The following is a 21,849-nucleotide window of genomic DNA, read 5'->3' on the forward strand; positions in this document are numbered from 1 at the left end:
GGAAGAAATCAGTAGGGAGGCCACCTTCACGGTAGAGGAAATATAAAGCTGAGCCTGAATGAACCCATAGGATTTAGGTGCGTAGAAAGAAAGGGCAAGATCCAGCAGAGGCTGGGCTTTCACAAAGACAAGAAAGTGCTAGACCTGAGCTGAGAACTGCAATTGACAACTGAAAGTTTGGTTTAATGGAGTTGGCATAGCTCAGTGATTACAAGTAAATAGACTGAGGTCCAATTCCGCCTCTACTGAAATGCATGATGCATGATGTCAGGCAAGCCACTTAACTGCTCTCAACCTCAGTTCCCTCATGCCTAAATGGGAAAATTGCCCCCACTTCATAGGGCTGTTGCAAGGATTAAATGAGATAATGCAGGCAAAGCACTTCGCACGCGGTAAGCACTTACAAAATGGTGCTGGTAGTAACTGTTTTTCACTGAAGTTGAATAGGTAGAGAACGTGATGAATGGGCACTGGACAGTCATTGTAATTCTTGAGCAGGGTATTGGCTTTAATTAATGTGGGTTGTAGGAAGATTAATCTGGCCGTGGTTTGGAGGATTGATGAAGGGAAGACTCTGAAGATGGGTTATGTCAGGAGGCTATAAGAGTAATCTCAGCTTGCCTTTATGAGGTACGGAATTAGGAAGGTGGCAGTGAAAACCGAGGGGGAAGGGGAGTGGCAGGCGGAGGAAAGAATCTACAGATTTCGGTGGCTTGATCTAGGGGTAAGAAGAGAAATGGGGTTGGTCGAAGATAATTCCCAAACTTTGAGTTGTAGAAACGGGGGAAGCCAGTGACAGAACGGGTTACACTCACCATGCTGACACTTGTCCCTCTGGCAGAGGAAAGCTGAGGTATCAGGGCAAGAGCTACAGGAAGGTGAGCCCCGGGAAGGCAGAGGCCTTGGAGGTGCTACTGACCTTATATGGTCAGCACCTAGAACAGTGACTCACACAGGGCAGAGGCCCAAAAAGTATATTTTAACGAAGGAATGGATGGATGGGTGGATGGACGGATGGTGAGAACATTGTGCACCTACAAGTAAGTAAACTGAACTATGATATGAAGTAGATAGCTTTTATGTCGCGAACAATAGAGCAGCCTTCTGCCTTCAGTGTGGGCTAAATCAAAGTCCGTGTTTAATCTGGAAAGATAAATGTTTCCCAAGGAACAATTAAAAACTGCCCATCCAGTAGAACATAGAAACTGTTGAAGCTTGAACACTAATACAAAGGGAATTTTCTAATTCAGAGAACATAAAATAAACATTTTTAAAATAGGAAGGAAAAAAAAAAAACTTGTTCTTGTACGTATTGTTTTATCCTTTCCATCCTGGGTATAGGATAAAAGAAACCCCTTACTCGCTTGTTAGAAGAAGAAAGCTCTCACTTGAAGTTCCTACTTGGCAGATGTCAGTTGAAAGCCCTGCTTATGGAATGTGCCGCAGTGTCAAACTCTGTTGGATAATTTTAGACGAATGTGTCATGTGTGACATGGAAATATGGCATGCTGTACATTACTGATTTCCCAAGTGTTTGGAGCAGGTAGTAATGTGCTGGGAAAGTGCTCTTTATCTATCCACACAGTGTACTTGTAGAGCAATGGGGAAATGCTTTTGGTGGAAATTACTTTAGTCAGAAAAAGAATCCATTTACAATATGCGCCTTCTAACATCTTTCAGACAATGCATTGTATTAAAGAGGCATTTTTTGATTAATGTTTTATAAACATTTTTCAGCATGACAGCTTAAAGCCCCCGTAAAATTGTAAATGCAGGCATAGTGTTCACTTCCATAAAGTCAAATGCCATCTCATAAAGTCTAGTTGGATCCTGTCAACCATGGTGACACAGAATCAGTACCTGGGAGCATTAAAATTAATTTGCTTCATTTATATTACTGCAGTGATAGCAAGATGAAAAGAGTCCTATATTTAAATTTTACTTTAAAAAGAAAACTCTTTCTAGTAAGTTTGTTTGTTTGTTTGTTTTTTAATTATTGCCATTTTTTCCCCCTACTTAAAGAAGATAATGAAAACGGAGTGATAGTCTGCACGGTAAATTTATGGTGGGATCTGGAAAAATAGAAATCCATTCACTCGACACACTCCTTTTGAGCACCCACTATGTGCTCAGAGATGAAGAGGAAACAGCTGCTGACCCTCAGCTGCCACCTTAGCGAGGGCAGCTCCTAAGGACCGACAGTGGTAGTACTCGCGGTGAGCACGAGGCTGGAATGTGCTGCGGGTCAGGCGAGCACAGAGTGGAGAGGACCTGAAGGCCAGTGGGCGACTGTGAAGACGGCATCCCAGAGGAGGCGACGTAATAACTGAGGGCCACTGGAGGAGAGGGCTCGAGAAGTGGGTGAAGGGCATTCCAGGCAAAAGGAGCTCGAGTGCAAAGGCTGGGGGACAGCGCCGGGGCCTGGGCACGTGGCAGGGAGGGCGAGGAGGGCAGTGCGGAGCTCCTCCCGGCTGGAGCACAGAGTGAGGAGTGGGGGAGTGTGAGACACACAGGGACGGGCAGGGGCCAGGTCAGGAGGGTCCTTGTGTACCACACCTAGGAGTCTCCCCTATGTGACAAACTCCCGAGGGATTTGATGTAACCCGATTTTGTGCTCACTCTGGCCACAGAGTGGAAAATAGCTTCGACAGAACAGACCTCAAGTCAGAGAGACCTTCGTGTGGTTGTGGGACATAGTGTGGGAATGCAGTGGAGAGCAGATTGCCCTGAGGGAAGTTTATGGGGAGGAGGTGTGAGCGGTCACAGGGGTGCCTGGGAAGCCACCAGCATTCCCGGCATTCCTCGCTCTTTCACAGAGCAGTTAATCAGTTCCATGAGTGCTAACTGAACGAACGAATGAGCGAGCGAGTTATTAAATAAGTGAGCAAAGAGGGTGGAAGGTGGTGCATGACATAGGTTTCTGGAACAAGAGCCACTGCTGGTGTTCTGATTTGGCTTGAAGATTGCGTTCTGCCAAGTTCATGACCAACTGCGGAAATCGTGGCTCTTACAGGTTCCTTACGTCTCTGTTGAATTTTGCGTTGTCATCCTAATAGTGCCGGCAACGTGACACAGATGCCCTGGAACTGACGTACTGACCTCACTGCTTCCAAGTGATGGCCACCATAGCATGAGACACTCCAACATGGAAAAGTGAACCCTCGCTCTGCTTCTCCCAATTTCTTTCTACACTGACCTTCGAGGAAATGAAAATGCAGAGTGAAGGGTCTACTAGAGTTGGGCGGGAGGCTGAAAGAACAGTAGGGAAAAAGAGAGATGGAAAGATGGAGATAAATAAGAGATTGGAGAAAAAACTCGAATAATTGAAAAGGAAAGTAGAAATCAAATGATTGAAAAGTAAGGTGGATTTTAAGACTGAAGGAAAGAGAGCATCTGGGTGGCTCAATCATTTGAGCATCTGACTTTGGTCCGGTCATGGTCTCCTGGTTCGTGAGTTCGAGCCCACATCCAGCTCGCTGTTGTCAGCTCGGAGAGCTCTCTTTGGATCCTCTGTATCCCTCTCTCTCTTTGCCCCTCCCCCATTCGCTTGCGCTCTCTCTCTCTCTCTCTCTCTCCCTCTCTCTCTCTCAGAAATAAACATTAAAAAAAAGAGAGAGAGACTGAAAGAAAATGAAGATTTCGGAAATGAATAACATATGACCTGAATTGCTGGGGTCCCCCTCCCCTCACCAAGAGACGGAGCTGCACATCCGCCATACAAGAGTAAGCGAGGGCATGTGAAAGGGACTTGGGCCCTGATCTCTGGAAGCTAAGTTTTTTTCCTCTATTACATCATGTTCAATCATATTTTTAACATTAGTCACTTCGAGTGATAGTGATAGGAAATGTGATTAATGATTAACAAGGGGGTATTGCAGGCACATAAAGTGAGAAGAAATCCCTGTTTAACCCGACACATGTCCGTGGCAGCTGCTAGTCATCACGGACCCCTTCTCTTCGTGAGGAGTGAATATGTGCACTACAAGGCAGCGTAAGAAAAGCGTCCGTACCACCAGGTCCATCAGGAAAAAGGGAAAACACTCTTTCACGTAGGAAAGAGTAAACAGTGTGGGGAAACGCGAACGGGGGAAAGGGGACCGTGAGGACAAAAAAGGAGTAATAACCACAGGTAGCAGCGGGAGCTGGGTGAACAAAGGGAAGAAGGGGGGGTTGTCAGAGCCTAGAAGCTTAGAGGAGGAAACGGGGGCTGAGGCCTCTTAGGAGGGGCACAAGGACCTATCTGCTGGAGCCAACCACTGCCGCTCCCTGAAGGCGCTGTGGCCATCAGGAACCCCAAGCTCCTCCTCCTCCAGCCTTCCTCTAGTGCCCCGGTTGGCAGAACCATCCACGGAGTCGGCTGCCAAGGACGGGTGATGTTTGCAGAGTCCCAGCCCCATCCTGGAGCAGTGTACAGAAGGGTGTGTTTGAAGATTAGATCTAGGAGCTGAAGAACCGGCCCAGAAGAGAACTTCACACAAATGGTGTGAAGGTAGAAGGTCACTTGTACACTGGAAGCTTCCTGCGAGTAAAGGCTTGGCTCCATCTTTCCGTCCGTGTGCCCTTGACACTACTGGGGTTGTCCTAGCCGTCACCTAGCTCCTCGAGCATGTGAAATCACAGGAACATCCGGTATGGGTGGCAGGGGAGTTTGATGACGTCTTCTGCTTCTGGAAGTGCTTCTGGGAAGCATCCAAGGGGAATGAGTTCCAAAAGAACTTTTGGACTAGAAAGCGTTTACACACCAAAAAGTTCCATTTCTGCCTAACGAAGCTGCTGTCCCCATGGCATCTTGAACTGAAGACCTCGGAGGCCTTGACCCTTACCTAGCCCAGAGAACTGGAATACGAGATTGCCTGGGTTGCAGTTCAGACCCCCCCACCTGGAAAAGCTTCCTGACCACGAGGTGTCTCTTCCCTCATCAGTAAAATAGTGCAAACGATAGTTTTCATCAGCCTCTCAGGGTTATTGGGAGGCTTAATTCCATTAATATGGGAGAGTACTTTGGCAGCATGTGACATGTAGTAAGCACTCATTGCATAACAACAATTCTCATCGTCATTACTGCCAAATCTCTATACCTAATTCCTCACACTAAGGTGAACCTCTGATGTGGCTTGCCCTGAGATGCCTCCTATCTCCGGCAAGGCCTGAGGAGATGCCTCTTTGCAGCGATTATTTGTTTATTTATTGCAGCAGCAGCCCTGTGACTGTATCTCTGGCTTCCCTTCAGAGCCTACTTAAGCTTGCCGGAGAAAGACACAGAGCCTGAGTCTTTGCCAAAAAAGGGTAACTCAGGTGATTTAGCCCAGCAGCCATGGTCCTCGAACTTTGGGCCAGAATCTTTGCTCTGATCATTTACGGGGACAAATGTCTCTGTATTTCTATTCGTTCCCTTCAGCCCTACTTTGACTCCACCTGCACCCACCGGCTGCTTAACATCATCCCTTTGGGCCAAATAATCTCTCCTGGACACAGGAGGAGAATGTTCCGGTCTTTTCTCGTCGCAAGAACTTCCCAGGGCTGTAATATCAGATGCTGCTTTTCAACTGTCAGTTGATTAAGTATATTTTTTAAAAGTTTTTTTAATGTTTATTTTTGAGAGAGAGACAGAGTGCGAACATGGGAGGGGCAGAGAGAGAGGGAGACACAGAATCCAAAGCAGGCTCTAGGCTCCGAGCCATCAGTACAGAGCGCAATGCAGGGCTCAAACTCACGAACCGCAAGATCATGACCTGAGCTGAAGTCGGATGCCCAACCGACTGAGCCGCCCAGGTGCCCCTGATGAAGTATATTATTTTTAAAAAGAAAGCTCTTTTGTTTTTTTTCTATTAGTGAGAAGACAGAAACTACAAAAATCTAAGCATGTCCTTTCAGAGCTGTGAGAGAGAGAGCGTTGGGGATGAGTTAAGTGTCTTCAGTTTACGGCAATGATTTGTGAGGCTATGAAAAAGAAAGCGGCTATGAAATACATTTTTGCATAAAGGTTTGAAATTTATTAGAAGGTAAAAATAATTGAAAAAGCAGAGCTTTCCTCAGTGGGTTATAATAAAAAGTTATTTATGTGCCATCATTGTGCATGTTTAGGACCTTGAGTCCTTTCCAGAGGCTGTTCTCAAAGAAACAAGAAGGAAGCTAAGCTATTAAAGCCATTCCGTTGAAAAAGCAGACATGCATACACAGTAATTCTGACAACTGGGCCACATTGAAACAATTGGTAATAATAGTCAAATTGCCGGTGTCTGATTTCTGTTATAAAAGCCTAATAGGTACACACATAGGCAGCTGTTTACAAAATCTGCAGACTTTGCCCTTGGTATTATAGAGCGGTAGATTCACAAAGCTGTATTCATTTACCTGAGCTCCATTAAGACTTTCACTGTGGGGCTTAAACGTTCAGCACTCATCGTAGAATTCACTTGCCGTACACAGTAGCTCGTAAAGAGTTTTGGGATCCTTGGCCAAAAGAGAAGGGGCAAAGACTTTATTAACATTCACTTGGCAAAAGTATCCTCCTACTTATAACGATGTATATCATATGTTATCTTACCATATCCTTTCGATTCTCAAGAGTGAACTTTTGGGACTTTGAAATGGTGTCAAGCAGGCCTCCCTCCTAAACACCAGCAGTCTATTTCACTACTAAGCACGGAAGGATCCATTTTGGACCTCTTCCTTACTATTATTTTTCAGCCTTCTGAGAAGCAACTCTTCTCCCCTCTCCTCGGTAGACAGGCTGCTGATTTGCAGTGGGAATTATTGGTGCCGTGGAACACTGATCACCTTTTCAGCTTTAATCTGTTCTGGGAAGAGCTATGTAGTGAAAGGAAGATGGAAAGATTTGATTATGTGTTTGAGACATTCCCTATGAATACATTCAGGGGGAAAGATGATAATGACCCAGTTCAAAATTCCGGTTTTATTGGAGTGTGTCTTTAGTTTGATGACAGACTGAATTTGCCTCTAGATTTTCTGTCTTCTTTGTCTATCAGGAATTCCAATGCTGAAGATAGTGTTCGCAGGCCATGAGCACCTCTCTCTAATATCCGTGCCCTTGCTCATATACCACCCAGTTCAGATCCTTCTGGGAAGTGTGTTAGTGCCAACGATAAAGTCTTGGATGGTGTCAAGGCAGAAGGTAAGACTCTGGCAAGATCTCATTTAAATCCAAATTAGATTGAAATGCTATTTCTGAATCTTAGCTGTTCATATTCTTTAAGTTTTGCTAGCATATTCTCATTCTCAAGTACATATTTTCTTAACTAATCACAGTAATAATAATGATGCATTGATCCATTTTATTTGAAAAGGAAGACAGAGGGTTAATTGAAGGGCAAATTGCAATGGGTAAAGGTGAATATACTCAAAATATCTGTACCCCTCCTCTCAGGTGTTCACCATCTTTCCCCCACCCTGTCTTTTTCATACATGTCCTGATTTCACATGCCTTTCTAAATATGATAGCTCCTGGGGCACCTGGGTGGCCCAGTCAGTTAAGTGTCCATTCTTGATTTTGGTTCAGGTCATGATCTCATGATTCATGAGTTCGAGCCCCGCATCGGGCTCCATGCTGACAGCATGAACCTGCTTGGGATTCTTTCTCTCCTGCTCTCTCTGCCCCTTCCCTGCTCATGTTCTCCCTCTCTCTCTCTCAAAATAGATGAATAAAACTTTTTAAAAATTAAATAAATAAATGTGACACCACCTGAGTTTATTAAAATGTCTATTTTTTTTAATATCCTAGACACCTAATAACTTCTTTGCACAGCAAAACTATGTGTTTGGGCATTTAAATAATTTAATTAAAAAAATTAACACAATGTCAACTTCACTACACTTAGCTCAGAGTCTTGTTACTTATTTGATATCTGTAGATTTTATTTCCTAAATTATCAGCCCAAATAAAATCGGCCAGGTGATTCACAGAAAGTTTAGTTGCTGCAATATACCATCGAAGCATCCACAGAGTTGTCTCCTTCCCAGCAGCTCAGACCTTACAGGACTTCTCTGAGCCTATACACAGCATGGCAACTGTTATCAGGAGAAGCATAGGCAAAAAGAGACATCCAGTGGCAGGGGAGTGCCCTATGTTGTGTCATTAGCATCCTGAAAATGGAAGAGCCACACGACACCCATTGAGCTCTGTGTGCCAAGCGCATCCCAACATTTACCTGGTTCGGAGTGTGGACCTTGAAAAGCCTACGGGCTGTGCTGCCTCCTTTCTGGGTGACCTCGGGCACGTACTTCACTTCTCTGTACCTCAGTTTCTGCCACTCTGAGACTAATGATAATATCTACTCTTTAGAGTTACAGAGGGTTAAATGGCAGGTGTTTGATAAAAGCTAGCGGCTGTAAGTATCGTTATTGTCATCGCTGCCCATTACTATGTACAACACCATTCGCGGCGAGCTCTGTTGTCGCACTGTACAGGTTAGGAAGTAGGCTTGGGGAGCTGAGCAACTTGCCCAAGGCTACATGGGTGGCTTCGTCAGTGCTAGAGTGAGGACTAGAACCCTGGTCTATTTGGCCTCCAGAACCTTGCCCCAATACCACAAGAACCTCCCAGACAAAAATAGAACATCGCTTTTATACGAAGCGCCCTAGGTCCCCAGGATCCTACTTGAAAAAGCTAGCCCACCCAGCACCTTCATTTATTCTGTCATTTACCAGAACGTTAGCCATTCCCATTCTGTACTGGGTGCCACTATGGGCTCTGATCTGCCCACTCTGAGTTGGTAGAGGAGCGGTTTAGTACCTTTTTATTTCTTTTACTATTTATCCCTCTTGAAAAGTTCCATTTATATTTATCGATGTGTATGTGCGCTGTTGGTCAGAATCTATACACATACATTTTGACAAAGAATGAAGACAATTATTTGAAAATCCTAATATTCTATCAAAAACATGTAGTTGTAGTGAACAGAAAATTGTTTTAAAGCTCTGGGATTTATTCTGCAGAGTAACTGAAGCATTTCCAAAAGGGAGGCAAAATTGGACAACGCTGTTCATTTCCCTTTTGCACGGGAACTCCTCCAAACAAGAGAGGTATCGGCTACCTTAGAATAATCCAGAAGGCTTGGAATATTTACCCATCCCATTTGACCACAAAATAAATACAAACTGTCAATCATATCCATGAGCATCTCCTCTGCTTTACAAATAATAGTGATTGAGACGCATGGCCACCATCCATGTTTGGTGGGACAGTGTGAGTAGCCAGGTCAGGCTGGGGAGATGACAAAGTCTGCCGGCCGGTGAGGTGGGCAGATGGGTCTGTTTGTGTCTGGAGGTTTGGATCACTGGTTATGTGAGGCTGTCGGGGTGAGCTGCCCCTTCCTTCTAGTAGCATAAATTATCTGCTGTTGATTGATGCTTTCATTTTGTTCATAGATACTGCCCAATTCTGAACATCACGTTGTCCTTTCTTACAGGGAGTGAAGTTGACGAGGCCAACAGTTTAATGAAGATGGCGCCCTTCGTGTAGCGATGTATATATGTACAAGATTGTACATACAAACAGTTTCGAAGACACGTACTTGTGAATGTTGCTTCGATGCATATTTTATTTTTCTACACAAAAATATGATATAACAGTTTAAGTGCCTTAAAATGTATTTGACAGGAGCGTTATTTCCAAAACCTACTTCGTTGGTTACTGCCAGGGGTGGTACTGTATTTTGGAGTGGTTTATTTATTTATTTTTCCTACCACAGGAAACTGTCACCATGACAAAAAGCAAACATGCTTTCCTTGTACCACCTTTGGTGCAAGACAACTCTGTTCTAGTTACTGTGCTGTTTGAAATGAGGTCACCCCATCAGGAAGATGCCCTCCTGATGACAGTGAAAATTTCCAAAGTCTTATTCATGAATACTTTGATTTACTGTGTGATTCTTTTTTTCTACAACTGTGACATGCCTCTTCCTTATCAACTCAGCAGGGGTCATAGATTGAATAGATGCTGAAAAGCATAAGTTATCTGCATTTCTTGACATCATTTTTTAGACATTCCTTCAAATAGTTTCCACACAGAAACTCCTCAGTCCCATTATAAGAGATGGCGGTGTTATATGTCTTAAATTTATTATAAGCTGCTTCAAAGAAAGAGCCTGATGTTTGAGTTGTAAGTAAGGGAAGTTTTGAGGTAAACTACAGGACTCAGTTTTCAGGATTTTTACAATTATATTTCACATATTTTCCCTTTTTCTGCCATAATTTCTTTCTTACCTGTTTTCCAGCACACTCCCAAAGTCGTAACAGCAAATGTAAGACACAAAAATGTTACCGTCAGTTGGAGAACAGCAACAATTAATGGTAGATTATATTCACATTCCGCAACTGAGACCAGAGTTTATTCTTGTTACACAGATGTCTGAGCACAAATTGCCCCTTTTAGCCAGAAGCAGCCTGTTACATCCTTGAATTAAGCACACGTAAGGCACTTGAGACAAGTTATTGACGAAAATTTCCCTGGCAGATTTGACAAACGTTTGCAACAATTTTTTAGAATTAAATCATATTGCTCTTATGAATAAATAAAAATATAAAGGTCATGGATACAAGCAAATGTTACATATACACATATGGAAAGAAAACTGGGCACAGAAAATGCAAAAACATTCATCAACCAAAATACCAAATAAAATGATGTCCCAATTGGGCATCAGCTTTCAAAAGAGTGTTCATGTTTGCTTCTGCTGTGGCTGAGCAAACTTTTACTGGACCCAACTAGAGAAGAAAGTAATATATACAATTAGGGGAACATTTTCTTCTGCTTCCTGCACAGCATTCTGTCACATCCTCTCTGCGTGTCCTTCCTTGATCTGATAGACGGTATTGGCATCCTGGGTCTCACAGAGGCTGACTCTGTCCTCAATAGCTGTTTAGTTGTTATTTGGTCAGCAACACAAAAATCATTCCATAGAAACTTACCGGCTTTATCAGTACTGTAAATTTATATTATTGTCCCGACCAGCTCTCATCTCTGTAACTTCTGACCATTTCAATACTATTGAACCTCGTAAGTTTCACAAGAGTTATCCTCACTGTAAATTTTAAGGCTAGTGCCAGACTCTGCAAAAATCCTTGTTCAACAGGCTATTTGCCAAGAATGTCCCTATATCTAAAACTACAGTAATTTTGCTCGATACCTTTGATGCTTACATATGGAGCACAGGAAGATTTTCATGTTTTGTTCCCTCAAGCTTCTTTGAATTTCAGAGGAGATGGAATTGTCTGTCTGTCCATCTGAGCTACAAAAATCTTTCTCTCTAGATTAGAATACTGATTTTTTTTTTTGGCCCAACTTATCTACCTCTATTATCTAACACCTATAGTAGGTGTGATTAATGGGATAAGGTTCAACTGAAAATGCTATAACATTTTATCTTTTGCTTTAAAAAATGTTTTGTTTTCAAATAATCTCTACATAGTGCATTTTGGTGGCTTTAGTGATAGGTTTATGCCCATTTCTTTTTTTACATAAATACCGTGGCATATTTTTCCATAAAGAATAAAAAATAAAATCAAAATTTATTTTTAATTCATGCTTATTGGGATTTAATTATTCATCTCAAAATATTTTGCTCTGTGTTATGCACTGTCAGGCTATCCATTCTTTTATCTAAATGTGTTTATGAAGGAAATACATTGTATTTATGTTTACTCATTTTTCCACCTGTTTTTTTTTAACGGTTGTTATGAAATTTGATTTTTTTTAATGGGTGATACTGTTAATCTTTTCATGTGTCCTTTTCTAGGTTTTAAGTTTTGTATTTTTAAAAAATTCTTCCCTATTTTGTTTAACACACCTCTGGCTAATGTTCAGTGTTTGTTTATGCTAAATACCAAATTTTTACAAAAGGATTGCTGAAGTTAATGAAGTGGGTTATTTATGATGAATGGAAGATGCAGATAATTCTATGATTAAACAGAGATGTTTCCAAAATCACAAGAGAACCTGTGGCTTATTTTTAACCTGATTTCAGATACACTCCTATGGCCTTCTAAGTCTCTCTACATTTCTCTTGATTCATTCCAGTATTATTACATCGTTTGTGGTTAAATACACATAAGCTTCATAATCTTCCCAGGTACCCATATCAATACCTCCACCGCGGCATGATGTTAACATCCAAAATTAGCCCTCGCTTCTTTTGTTAGCATTGTTTTCTGTGCAACAGGAGTGAGGATCGAAAGACAAACATACCCAAGAGAAGGGACCAAATTTAAGCAGTTCGAATTTCAGGCCCCCTTGTCATCTTCTCAAGGGATAGAAAAGATGAAACGTTGGAATGCCCTTTCCAAACGCAGTATGTCTTTATGAGCGCCTTACCTTGTGTAGAATTCCATATTTTTTTGTTCTTCTTTGGCTGCCTTCTTGGCTTAGCAATCCTCTTTGCCCTGGCAGGCTGTTGTAAATGCCACCCCCTCCATGAGGCTTTCCTGCCTCCCCAGCCAGTGCTAGACTTGCTCCCTGTAACATGCCCTTAGAACCTGTCCCTCAAGCCTTCTGAAACCTTTGCGTTGTCTAATCATTACTTTCATTTGTCTCCTACAGTGTGGCCTTCATTTCTGTTTCTCTATAGTGCCTAGCACAGTGCCTGGCTCAGAATAGTGTCTAGAATATACATGTTGACTTTCTCAATTGTTATCTTAATGGGTAGGACATGAAGCTTCAAAATTATGAGAGAGCTCGTCCCTACGTTTAGATCATTACTAATTTACAGGAAAAACTGACTTTTTTATTGCTGTTCCGATCCTGAATAAAACTGTGGAGCTACATCAAGCTACTCAGAAAATACATTACTTCATAGCTGTGTAAATATTAACTCTCCAAGGTGACATTGCAGATGTGATAAGCAAACAACTTTCATCTTCTATGCTTTGACAGAACAGTAAGCCCTCAATAATTCAGGCTAAATCAGGTTGGGTCGATCTGAATTAGTGAATACTTTATATGCATAAAAAATAGTGTTCCTTATAGAAGTGTTAACGTACTATAAAGACTAGATACAGATTAGTATGATTATTATCCTATCATTGGTTTGTATATAGACATAAACAAAAAGGTCTTACAAGACTTTATTCTCTCTAGTAAGCCAGCTAATCTTATTTACAAGATATGACCGTTTCTCAAATGTGAGTTAAACATAACCTCATTTAAAGGGGAAAAAAAGTTTCTCATACACCCTGGAAAATTTGTCTACAGAGCCCATTATGAGAAACTGCATTAAATGGTAAATGACCATCATCGGGGCCCCTGGGTGGCTCAGTCGGTTGAGCGTCCGACTTTGGCTCAGGTCATGATCTCACAGTCTGTGACTTCAAGCCCCACAGCGGGCTCTGTGCTGACAGCTCAGAGCCTGGAGCTGCTTCGGATTCTGTGTCTCCCTCTCTGCCCTCCCCTGCTTATGGTCTGTCTCTCTCAAAAATAAATAAACATTTTTTAAAAATTAGGGGCGCCTGGGTGGCGCAGTCGGTTAAGCCTCCGACTTCAGCCAGGTCACTATCTCGCGGTCCGTGAGTTCGAGCCCCGCGTCGGGCTCTGGGCTGATGGCTCAGAGCCTGGAGCCTGCTTCCGATTCTGTGTCTCCCTGTCTCTCTGCCCCTCCCCCGTTCATGCTCTGTCTCTCTCTGTCCCAAAAATAAATAAACGTTGAAAAAAAAATTAAAAAAAAAAATTTAAAAAAAAAGTAAATGACAATCACTAAGGATCCATCAGCACCCATGTGCTTGTGAACATGGGTGCAGATGAGACTGCTGAAATCACAGCACCACGCTGAGTCATAGATGGTCCCCCCCATGATTTCAACAACTCAGAAATTCCAGACCATGGGAAGGAAGTCCAGGGTTTCTGGGAGACCAGGCCTCAGAGTCCGCTGATAGGAAAAGGCAACACACCAAAGAGATCGATCCTGGCCACAGCCATAGACATTGATCATTCCCTCGTTGCCCACTGTTCCAAATGTGAAATCCTTGCAACCGTATCGATTTGTGTGCGCTGCTGGAAGTTCTAGACTCTGACTCTAGAGGTTCACAGTGCTGTCGGTGTGGTGCCCTGGGCTGGTTTTGCCAACGTGCTCAAAACTCATCCTGTGTCTTTTCCACCAGTTCATGTTTCCCACGACTTCCTGCCCTGGGCCCCACTGCCGTTAGCATCTCACGTGCGGTGTATTCTGATGGTGCCCCTCCCCCTCAGCCGCCGCCCCCACAGCCCTACCTGAGAAGTCCCAGGCATGTTGACGATGGGGCAAAATACCATTTGTACAGCTCACCTCTCTGCTCATGAAGCCAAAGAGAATTGTGTGACATCCTAGGTTTGTTGCTAGGATCGAACGAGATAATCCCCGCAAACAGCTTGTCACAGTGCCTGCCACTTGGCAGGAACTCAGTAAGTGGCAGCTATTATTGCGCAACAGCGGATGGGACCTGGGTAAACCGCACTGGTCGTGTAGAGTCAGGCGTCGGGCTCGATTCTGCATGACTTCTAATTATGCAAAAGACCTATTACAAAGTCCATTAAATGTCACTAATCAAGTCAGGAAGTGACCAGGGCACGAGTCTTACTTCATCAGTTAATGAGGGTACCTGATTCTGAATTTTAACATGGTTGCTGCAATCCCCGGCTTCTGGCAAGGCTTGAAAGGCCCTCCCTGCCCATCACTGCCGTCCAGGTCTTGCCTTTTTCTGCCTTCTCCAAAGAACTCCGAGGAGAAATTTTGCCCAACTTCCCCAAAAACCCTGAGTCTGGCTAAGAACCATCGGATAAAGCAGTTGACAGACAGAACTGCCTCCATATTGATTCGCATTGACTAATGCCTGCCTGGGATGAGTTCTGAACTGGGAGCTGCTCCCAGAGCAGGCACGGTGGCCAAAGCTTTCTCAGAGGGCCTTTCCTTAAGCTCACTGCATCCAGGCTGAATTGTTCCCTTTCCACTCGGTTGGGTGCCACCGTGGCCCTGGAAAGGCTGGCTGTCCCTTTGACGTGCCCCCTTTGCGCTCACCCCCTTGAGGTTAACCATTTCCAGGAATTCTGGTCTCTGATTTTTCTTTCCACCCTGCCTTTTCCAGTGGGAACTTTTGGGCCACTGTCACAGCATCAGCCACCTTCTGTAAACCAGCAAGAGCTCCCAGATCTGTAGCCCTGAGTGCACGTCTGACAACATTCGGACGTTCACACTTGGGTGTCCTCAAGGCACCTCTAACCCCCTATGCCCTGAAGCAAAGGCCAGCCACCTCTTCCTTTCTCCACACTCAAGTCCTCCCCAAGCCAGCCTCCTATGTTGGCACAGCAACCAGGCCTGGAGACTTCCCCTCCACCTTTACCTGCACTTTTCGTATTCAGTAGTCTGGTAGGTCTGAATTCTATTACAGACTATTAATTCTATTACGAATCCTCTCCTTCATCTCCGCCTTCTTCATCCCACTGCCACTGTCTTAAAATACCTTTTTAAATGTTGGGGTTTTTTTTTTCCCCTCCAGGAGTACCTTTCTCCGATCCAGGGCACTCTCTGCTGACACTTATCAATCACCTATCATGTGCTGAGTGCTCTGCTAAATGCTTCACATGGATTACCCCATTTAATCTTTATGACAGTTCTGACATTGATCTAATTGTTCCCATTTTACAGATTAGGAACCCTGGATTTCCACCCGGGTTGCTGACATGGCCGGTACCTCAGCACTAATGACTCCCCATTTTTAGGATTCCACCACAGCCCCCACCACCATGAGACACAAGGATCGGTTACCAGTTGCCTACTGAATCTCTTCACTTGCTATGCTACCACTCGTCAGGTTTGTGCCAAATTACCCTTGCCCACATATCTCTCTCTCCCTCTAAATAATTCATTTTTTCGATGGGGACCTTGTTTTGTTTATCTCTGTAACCCTGATAACCAGCAGAATGCTTGCCTGATGATAGGAACCTCAATAAATGCTTGTTGAATAATGAGTTAACTTGTAAGGCCCTCCAGCTTGCTTTTTTGATTCTGGGGGACAGATGTCTTCAGATTAGGAAACATTGTTTTTGGAGAGTGGCATGTGAATCAATTATCATTCGGTGAATGGAAAGCATTATATTAACCAATCTACAAATGCTTCTGAAAGGACTTTTTTTTTTTTCCCTGAGAACAATCAATAAAAATAATGATGACAGTTTCAAGGCCAGAATATCTAGATTTCAGTATCTCTCCCGATGTGCATTCCTTGTTTCACCATTTGTTGTGGGAGCCATCTGTCTGGCCGCTATGTGTGCAAGGGTCCTGAGGTCACAATGAGACACCCAGCCGGGGAGAAGCATGTAGCTTTCGGCCCAGGGCTAATCAAACAGCCTCTGCCTCTGTGCCCTTCATCTGCCTTCTGTTTCTCATTCTCCCAAGACACACATGCATCCCTGCTTGCCCTCCCAAGACATTAACCACTCAGCCCCAAATGCTAAGTTAGGATCTAACCAAAACTCAACTAGCTAAAGAGAGTGCATGGGCAGATGCAAGAGAGAGCACTGGGCCAGGCATAACGAGGCCAGGCAGGCCAGTTATTGTAAAGGGAGCCCTACATCAGGGCCTTTTACCTCTGGGTCACTGGTTCAAATCCAGCCAGGCCTCGGCTGACAGAAAATCATTACCAACTCTGTGTCAGGTTGCTTGACAGATGGAAAATGAGTTTCTGTCTCCGTCCAGCAGGCAAGTGTCCACATCACACTTGGCACTAAGCAGCTCTCAACCCTGTGGAGACAGAGTAGAAGTCAGGCGACAGCCACCCTTGTGTCAGGCAGGTCCCTGAGGTCAGGCAAGCCTGCATTTCAGTGTTCTCTGCATGTGGGTCTGACAGCCTCCTTGTCTCAGCCCTTTCATGAGCACTTTATTAATCTGCTTGTGTTTTTTTGTCTGAAGACATTGTTTAACAAGTCGTTTGAAGTAATGGAACAGCTGAGAAAATCTCATTCTGCAGCATCGAGAAATGAGCAACCAAATCATAACAGAACACTGTCTAAAGGGGCATTTTTCTCCTTGGCTCAGCTGGGCCAGGCTGGGCTGGGACCCCTGGGCTGCTGAGTATGTCCAGTGGAAAGTGTGGGTCTGCTGAACAGGGTAAGCTGGCACCACAGCTCCACCCCAAAGTGCCTAGATAAGGGGTGGTGGGAGACAGTTCCCTCCAGGACATTTAATTTTCATCTCTTTTTCCCTCATGAAAACATTGAAGCCACTGGTCTGAAGGCATTTCAAGCTTAGAAAAATCTTTCTTCCCTTCCTGTGCATAAACAGGCCCCGCCCAACCTTCAGAAGGGTGTCTACCAAATACCCACAGCCTGGGCTTTCCTCACCACAGCCAAGTAGGAGGCACTCACACCACACCCCTGGATGGCTCTGACAAATGCAGAACATGGTCTGACTTGGCTACATACTTGCAAGCCCCCTTCCCTCTATGGCCATGAACCCCGTCAGTGCAATACCACTCCAGAGCCGTCCCTGGAGAATTTCACCGTCACAGGAGCTCTTCTTTTTTAACTCTTTCCGGGAGATCCACAGAGTCACACCCCTCCTGGGTCATCCAAGAAGCTCCAGTCCTCCCAAGACTCTCTGGCAATGAACAGAAGGAGCCCACTCCGTTTTTTGGGTGCATCCTCAGCAAGTTTGCTGCCCGGGATTCATTTGGCCAGCATAAGGCAGACCACATGGTCCCCTCTGTTGACCCTCCAGAGTGTAAGCAGTGGGTCCCACTACTCTAGAGTTCACCTGGCTTGTGGCAACCTGACCACCGTGTGTGAAGGGACCTTCTGAGCTGTCTCTAAGAGCAAAGAACCAGGGAACCCACAGCCACATTTCTGTCCCTGGGAAACCCTCTTCCCCTTCTTCCGCTGTGTCCCTCCAGCCTTGCTTATTAGGACCAGAGCCTGGGGTCCCCAGACCTAAGCTTGACTTTACCCCTTGTTTAGTTGAATTGGGGAAAAGAGACGATAGCACAGAGAAAAGCACAGGGCTCAGGACCACCGTGGCATCTGCCTTTCTCACTTCTCAGCCTTCTTTTCCTCTCCTCAGAGATTTCTGAAACAGAAAGAAGCCCTAAAACACCCAATTTGCATTGTGCATTCTGTTCCCAGTCTCTGTTGGACACACTGGTATTATTATCAAATAGAGATGACCCCCTATTGTATCTGTTGCTGTTCACATATACCAGCAGTTTTAGTATAGATTCCCTGCTGCATCTGAATTTCTGTGAGGGCTGTATCCATATGTGCAGTCACTGTTACAGCATATGGCGTTACTTTCCCTGACAAGCTGGACAGAAGCTGGGTTTTAAAGCTGTGTGCACGTGTGTGTTCACGCACACCCATGGTTTTAATTATAAGGTCATATGTGCTCACGGAAAAAAAATCGAATGGAGTACAGCGAAAGCTGGGTCTGCAGAGCATGCTTGGAACACCACTGCCCCACAGCCCCCCTGCTCATTGCCTTTCCGACTTTCTCCTCCGCTGCAGCCCTGAGGCCACAGGGCAACCCTTCAGGAGTCACAGCCTCCTTGCTTCTCCCCAGAGCCATCCGGACCACTTTCATAGGTGGCCTTTCAGCTCCCCTCCACAAAGAGGAAATGGAACAAGAAGCCTGCAGCACAAAACCCCTGGACAGGGAGAAGCCTTTTGACGATCGCTTGTCTGCTCACATGTGGGAGTGCACAGAGGGGCCAAGGTCCCCAAAAGGAGCGGGAGGGACACCTGCCTGCCAGGCTGGGCCTGAAGCAAGCCGTGGTCTTGGGCACCTGGACCAGCCCTGATCTTCCAGTAAATGAGACACCCCAGGGAAGGACACTCCCTGCTGACCCAGCCCGAGCTGTGCGAAGCTCTTTCCACCCTGGGAGACACCCGTGTACACAAAAAGAAGCAGGTGCTTTTGTGTTCTCTGGCCTCCTTCTCTAGCTGTGCTTCTGGAAGAATGAGGAATATTTGCAAGTGAAGGCCAAGGGCTCGCCTCGACGTTTAGAGAGCCTGTCTTTGAGAAAGGAAGCAGCAACATCCTATTCAGAGCTAGCACTGAGCCAGGCGCATGGCAGGAGCTCAGTGAAATGTTACACGGAAGAAAGTGAACCACTTCTACCCCAGCTCCAACCACTGCGTGTGTCCTTCTTCAAAACACTTCTCCTCCCCGAGTCTGGGGACATTTCTCTGAAATGGGGATGATGATGGGAATACCCACCTTACAGAGCCGTTTCCAGGATAAAATGAGGTCACTCACTTAAGTGAATGACCTGAACTTGAAAGGGTGACACAAATGTCAGAGATGGGTATCACATATGCCCCAGAATTGAGGTTTTAGTGGCTAAAAGCCACTCTCATGTACCCATTGTCATTTTTCTACTCCTCGAGTAAGAAAATTGTAATAATCTCTCCCCCACCTGTACCAGTGGAACTCAATGGAGCCGTTTCTTTTTGGGTGGGAAAAAAATTTTACTTTTCTAACATGGGCTGTGTGGAAAAAAGAAAAAAGCTACTCATCACTGCCCTGGACAGCCCTGGCTGCACAAAATATGCACAGCACCCTTCCATCACCAAGACTCGGTCTTATTTACACTTATTTACATATCGAGCGAGATCTCCATGGCTGCCTGCCCGGAAGCCCTATTTTTAATTGTTGGCCACCCAGCTGCCCCCTGACCCTTCCTGGCACTTTTCTGAGAATTTCCTGCCACTGCTAGCTTGCAGGGCAGGGCAGCAGATAGACTCCTCGGACAGGAGCTCAGCAAAGGCTGAACTCAACCAGAGGCCCCGAAATTCGACTCTCACAGCCCCTTTCCAAGGTGATTCCTGGTCTGCTGGGATGGGCCCCCTGCGGAGCACAGGGGATTTGGGTGCTGGCCCGTGGGCCGGCTTAGCGGCTTGGCCAGCTGTATCCCCTGTGGACAAAAGGACAGGTGAAGGGAAGCAGCGGTCTGTCCTCTCCCCAACTTCTCTCTCTGGCTGCACTTCTGGGAGAATTAGGAATAGTTCCAAGAGAAGGCAAAGGGCTGGGTCTGAAATTTAGACGGACTGATTTTTCTTCTTCTTTTTAAAAAACAGCGTTTCTTAGAGCAATAAAAAAATATATCGATAAATATTTTCCAAGAGTGCCCTCTAGTGGAAATTTGGTAGCAGGAGCAGGTCTTACAAATCAGTGACTTGGATCCCAAACTCCTGAATAAAAATAAAGCACATTCAAGCGAGACCTCCTTCACACGTGACCTGCAAACATATCAAATTTCTCCCACAAGGCCATGAAATGTCACATGGCCTTGATTGGAAATGAAGGCTGTCTGAAGTCTCTGAAAGGAAATCGTGCTCTACTTTTGGAAGTGGAGACCATCCTGTTATATGCCCAGTATTTTGAAACTCTAAGTGCAGAGAAATATGTGGAACAGGACAACGAAAGAGATCCGTTGGTCGTATTCCTGGGCTGCGCATGTGTTGTTGGCTGGCTGAGTGCTTTTATTTTGGCCGTGGAGGAAGCCAAGGCTGCAATAACGTCCAGCACCAAAGGCCACACACACTGCTGGGTTTTTACCTTGGAGGATGTGGGACAATGAGTCATTTGTGCCTCTTCCTGATTCTTCCTGGCCAAGGTCAGCTTTCCCACTGGAACCGAGCGGCTTGGCTCAGAGCCCGAGCCGTCTGGAGCCTCTGAATGGTGCAGAGCCCAGGGAGACGGTGCACCCCCACCGCGCTCCCCGCGAGGGCCCCAGCACAGGCTCCCGGGCAGCCCTTGTCCAATCATAAAACCTCACTCACTCTGCTCAGTTTAGCATGAAGGGCCTCCTGGTGGAGGCCTGAGGAAATCATCAGTCCTAAAGAAAGGTTCCCAGGCCAACTTCGGCGAGAAGCCAACTCAAATGGCTTCTGACCCTTCTTACCCTGGCTTTCCAAAGATGATTCACTTTTATCTGCTTGGCTTGATTCCGATTCATCTCGTAACCACTGCTTCTACTAGTAGTAATAAAACAGCTGCCATCCATTTATTTCTCCATTCCACGAATATATTTCGAGCACCACCTCTGTACCAGGCATGTTCGAGACTCTGACCACCAAGACAGACAAGGCCCCGATCTCGTGGGAATTACGGTCCAGTGTGGAGATAGATGACACACGAAATATCACGTTGAGGCTTTGAAGGAAACTAAGAGTTGAGCGAGCAGCAAAGGACTGAGATGGCACACTGATTACACCTCCCACTGAATGTGTTGTTTCGCCGGCTCTTGACAGTGCTACAGTCTGGCCTTTGTCCTGAAGAGATGCTGATCAGATGCTCCCCCAACAAACCAACTCAGAGCTAAGCCCACACCTAGTGTTCCTCCTCAGCTTGCCTTCATGCGGTCCCTCTCATCCTACAGCCGAAGGGACAGGTCTCCTGACTCTGTGACTAGATCCCCCTCCACTTGTGCAAAATTCATCACTGACCGGAACCCGAGCAGGAGCAGGAAGAAAATACCACCAGACGTGACCGCTGACTACTCCTCAGCTGCTGGAGGGAAAGATAATAACCCAATCAGCCTACACGCAGATGGTAGTGTGATGACGGTTTGAGTGCAATGAATGAGGGGATATCCCTACCTGGATGAAGTCTTCGGGCAGACGTCTCTGAGAAGCATCTATCACGTGCCAGCTATTTACCGTGTCAGAGATCGAGAATACAAAGATAAAGAAAATGCTTCCGGTACCTTTGAAAAGTTGAGTCCCACGGTGAAATGATAACTTCGTAGGAATCAAACAACAGGATTTCAAAATTAGCCCTAAGGTCTATCCCTCACAATAAATCTGCTAAGTAATTCATGCAGTCCCCATTTTGTAGATGTAGAAACTGAGCTATGAGACATGGGAGGACTTTC

General features: G+C 45.3%; 1 protein-coding gene across 2 annotated transcripts in view; it reads left to right on the forward strand.

Moving 5' to 3' along the window:
• SLC10A7 (solute carrier family 10 member 7) overlaps positions 1-11,947 on the forward strand; it is a 252,728-nt gene extending 240,781 nt beyond the window's left edge. For both annotated transcript variants that reach the window (XM_040472889.1, XM_040472896.1), the window contains 2 exons: positions 6,990-7,135; positions 9,429-11,947. In XM_040472889.1, coding sequence (XP_040328823.1) covers positions 6,990-7,135; positions 9,429-9,458 — 176 coding nt within the window. In that variant the 3' untranslated portion in view covers positions 9,459-11,947. The remainder of the gene's footprint in view (positions 1-6,989; positions 7,136-9,428) is intronic.
• Positions 11,948-21,849: the final 9,902 nt, after the last annotated feature.

Source organism: Herpailurus yagouaroundi, unplaced genomic scaffold (genome assembly GCF_014898765.1).
Source record: "Herpailurus yagouaroundi ecotype Mexico unplaced genomic scaffold, PumYag 28, whole genome shotgun sequence".
NCBI classification, from domain to species: Eukaryota; Metazoa; Chordata; class Mammalia; order Carnivora; family Felidae; genus Herpailurus; species Herpailurus yagouaroundi.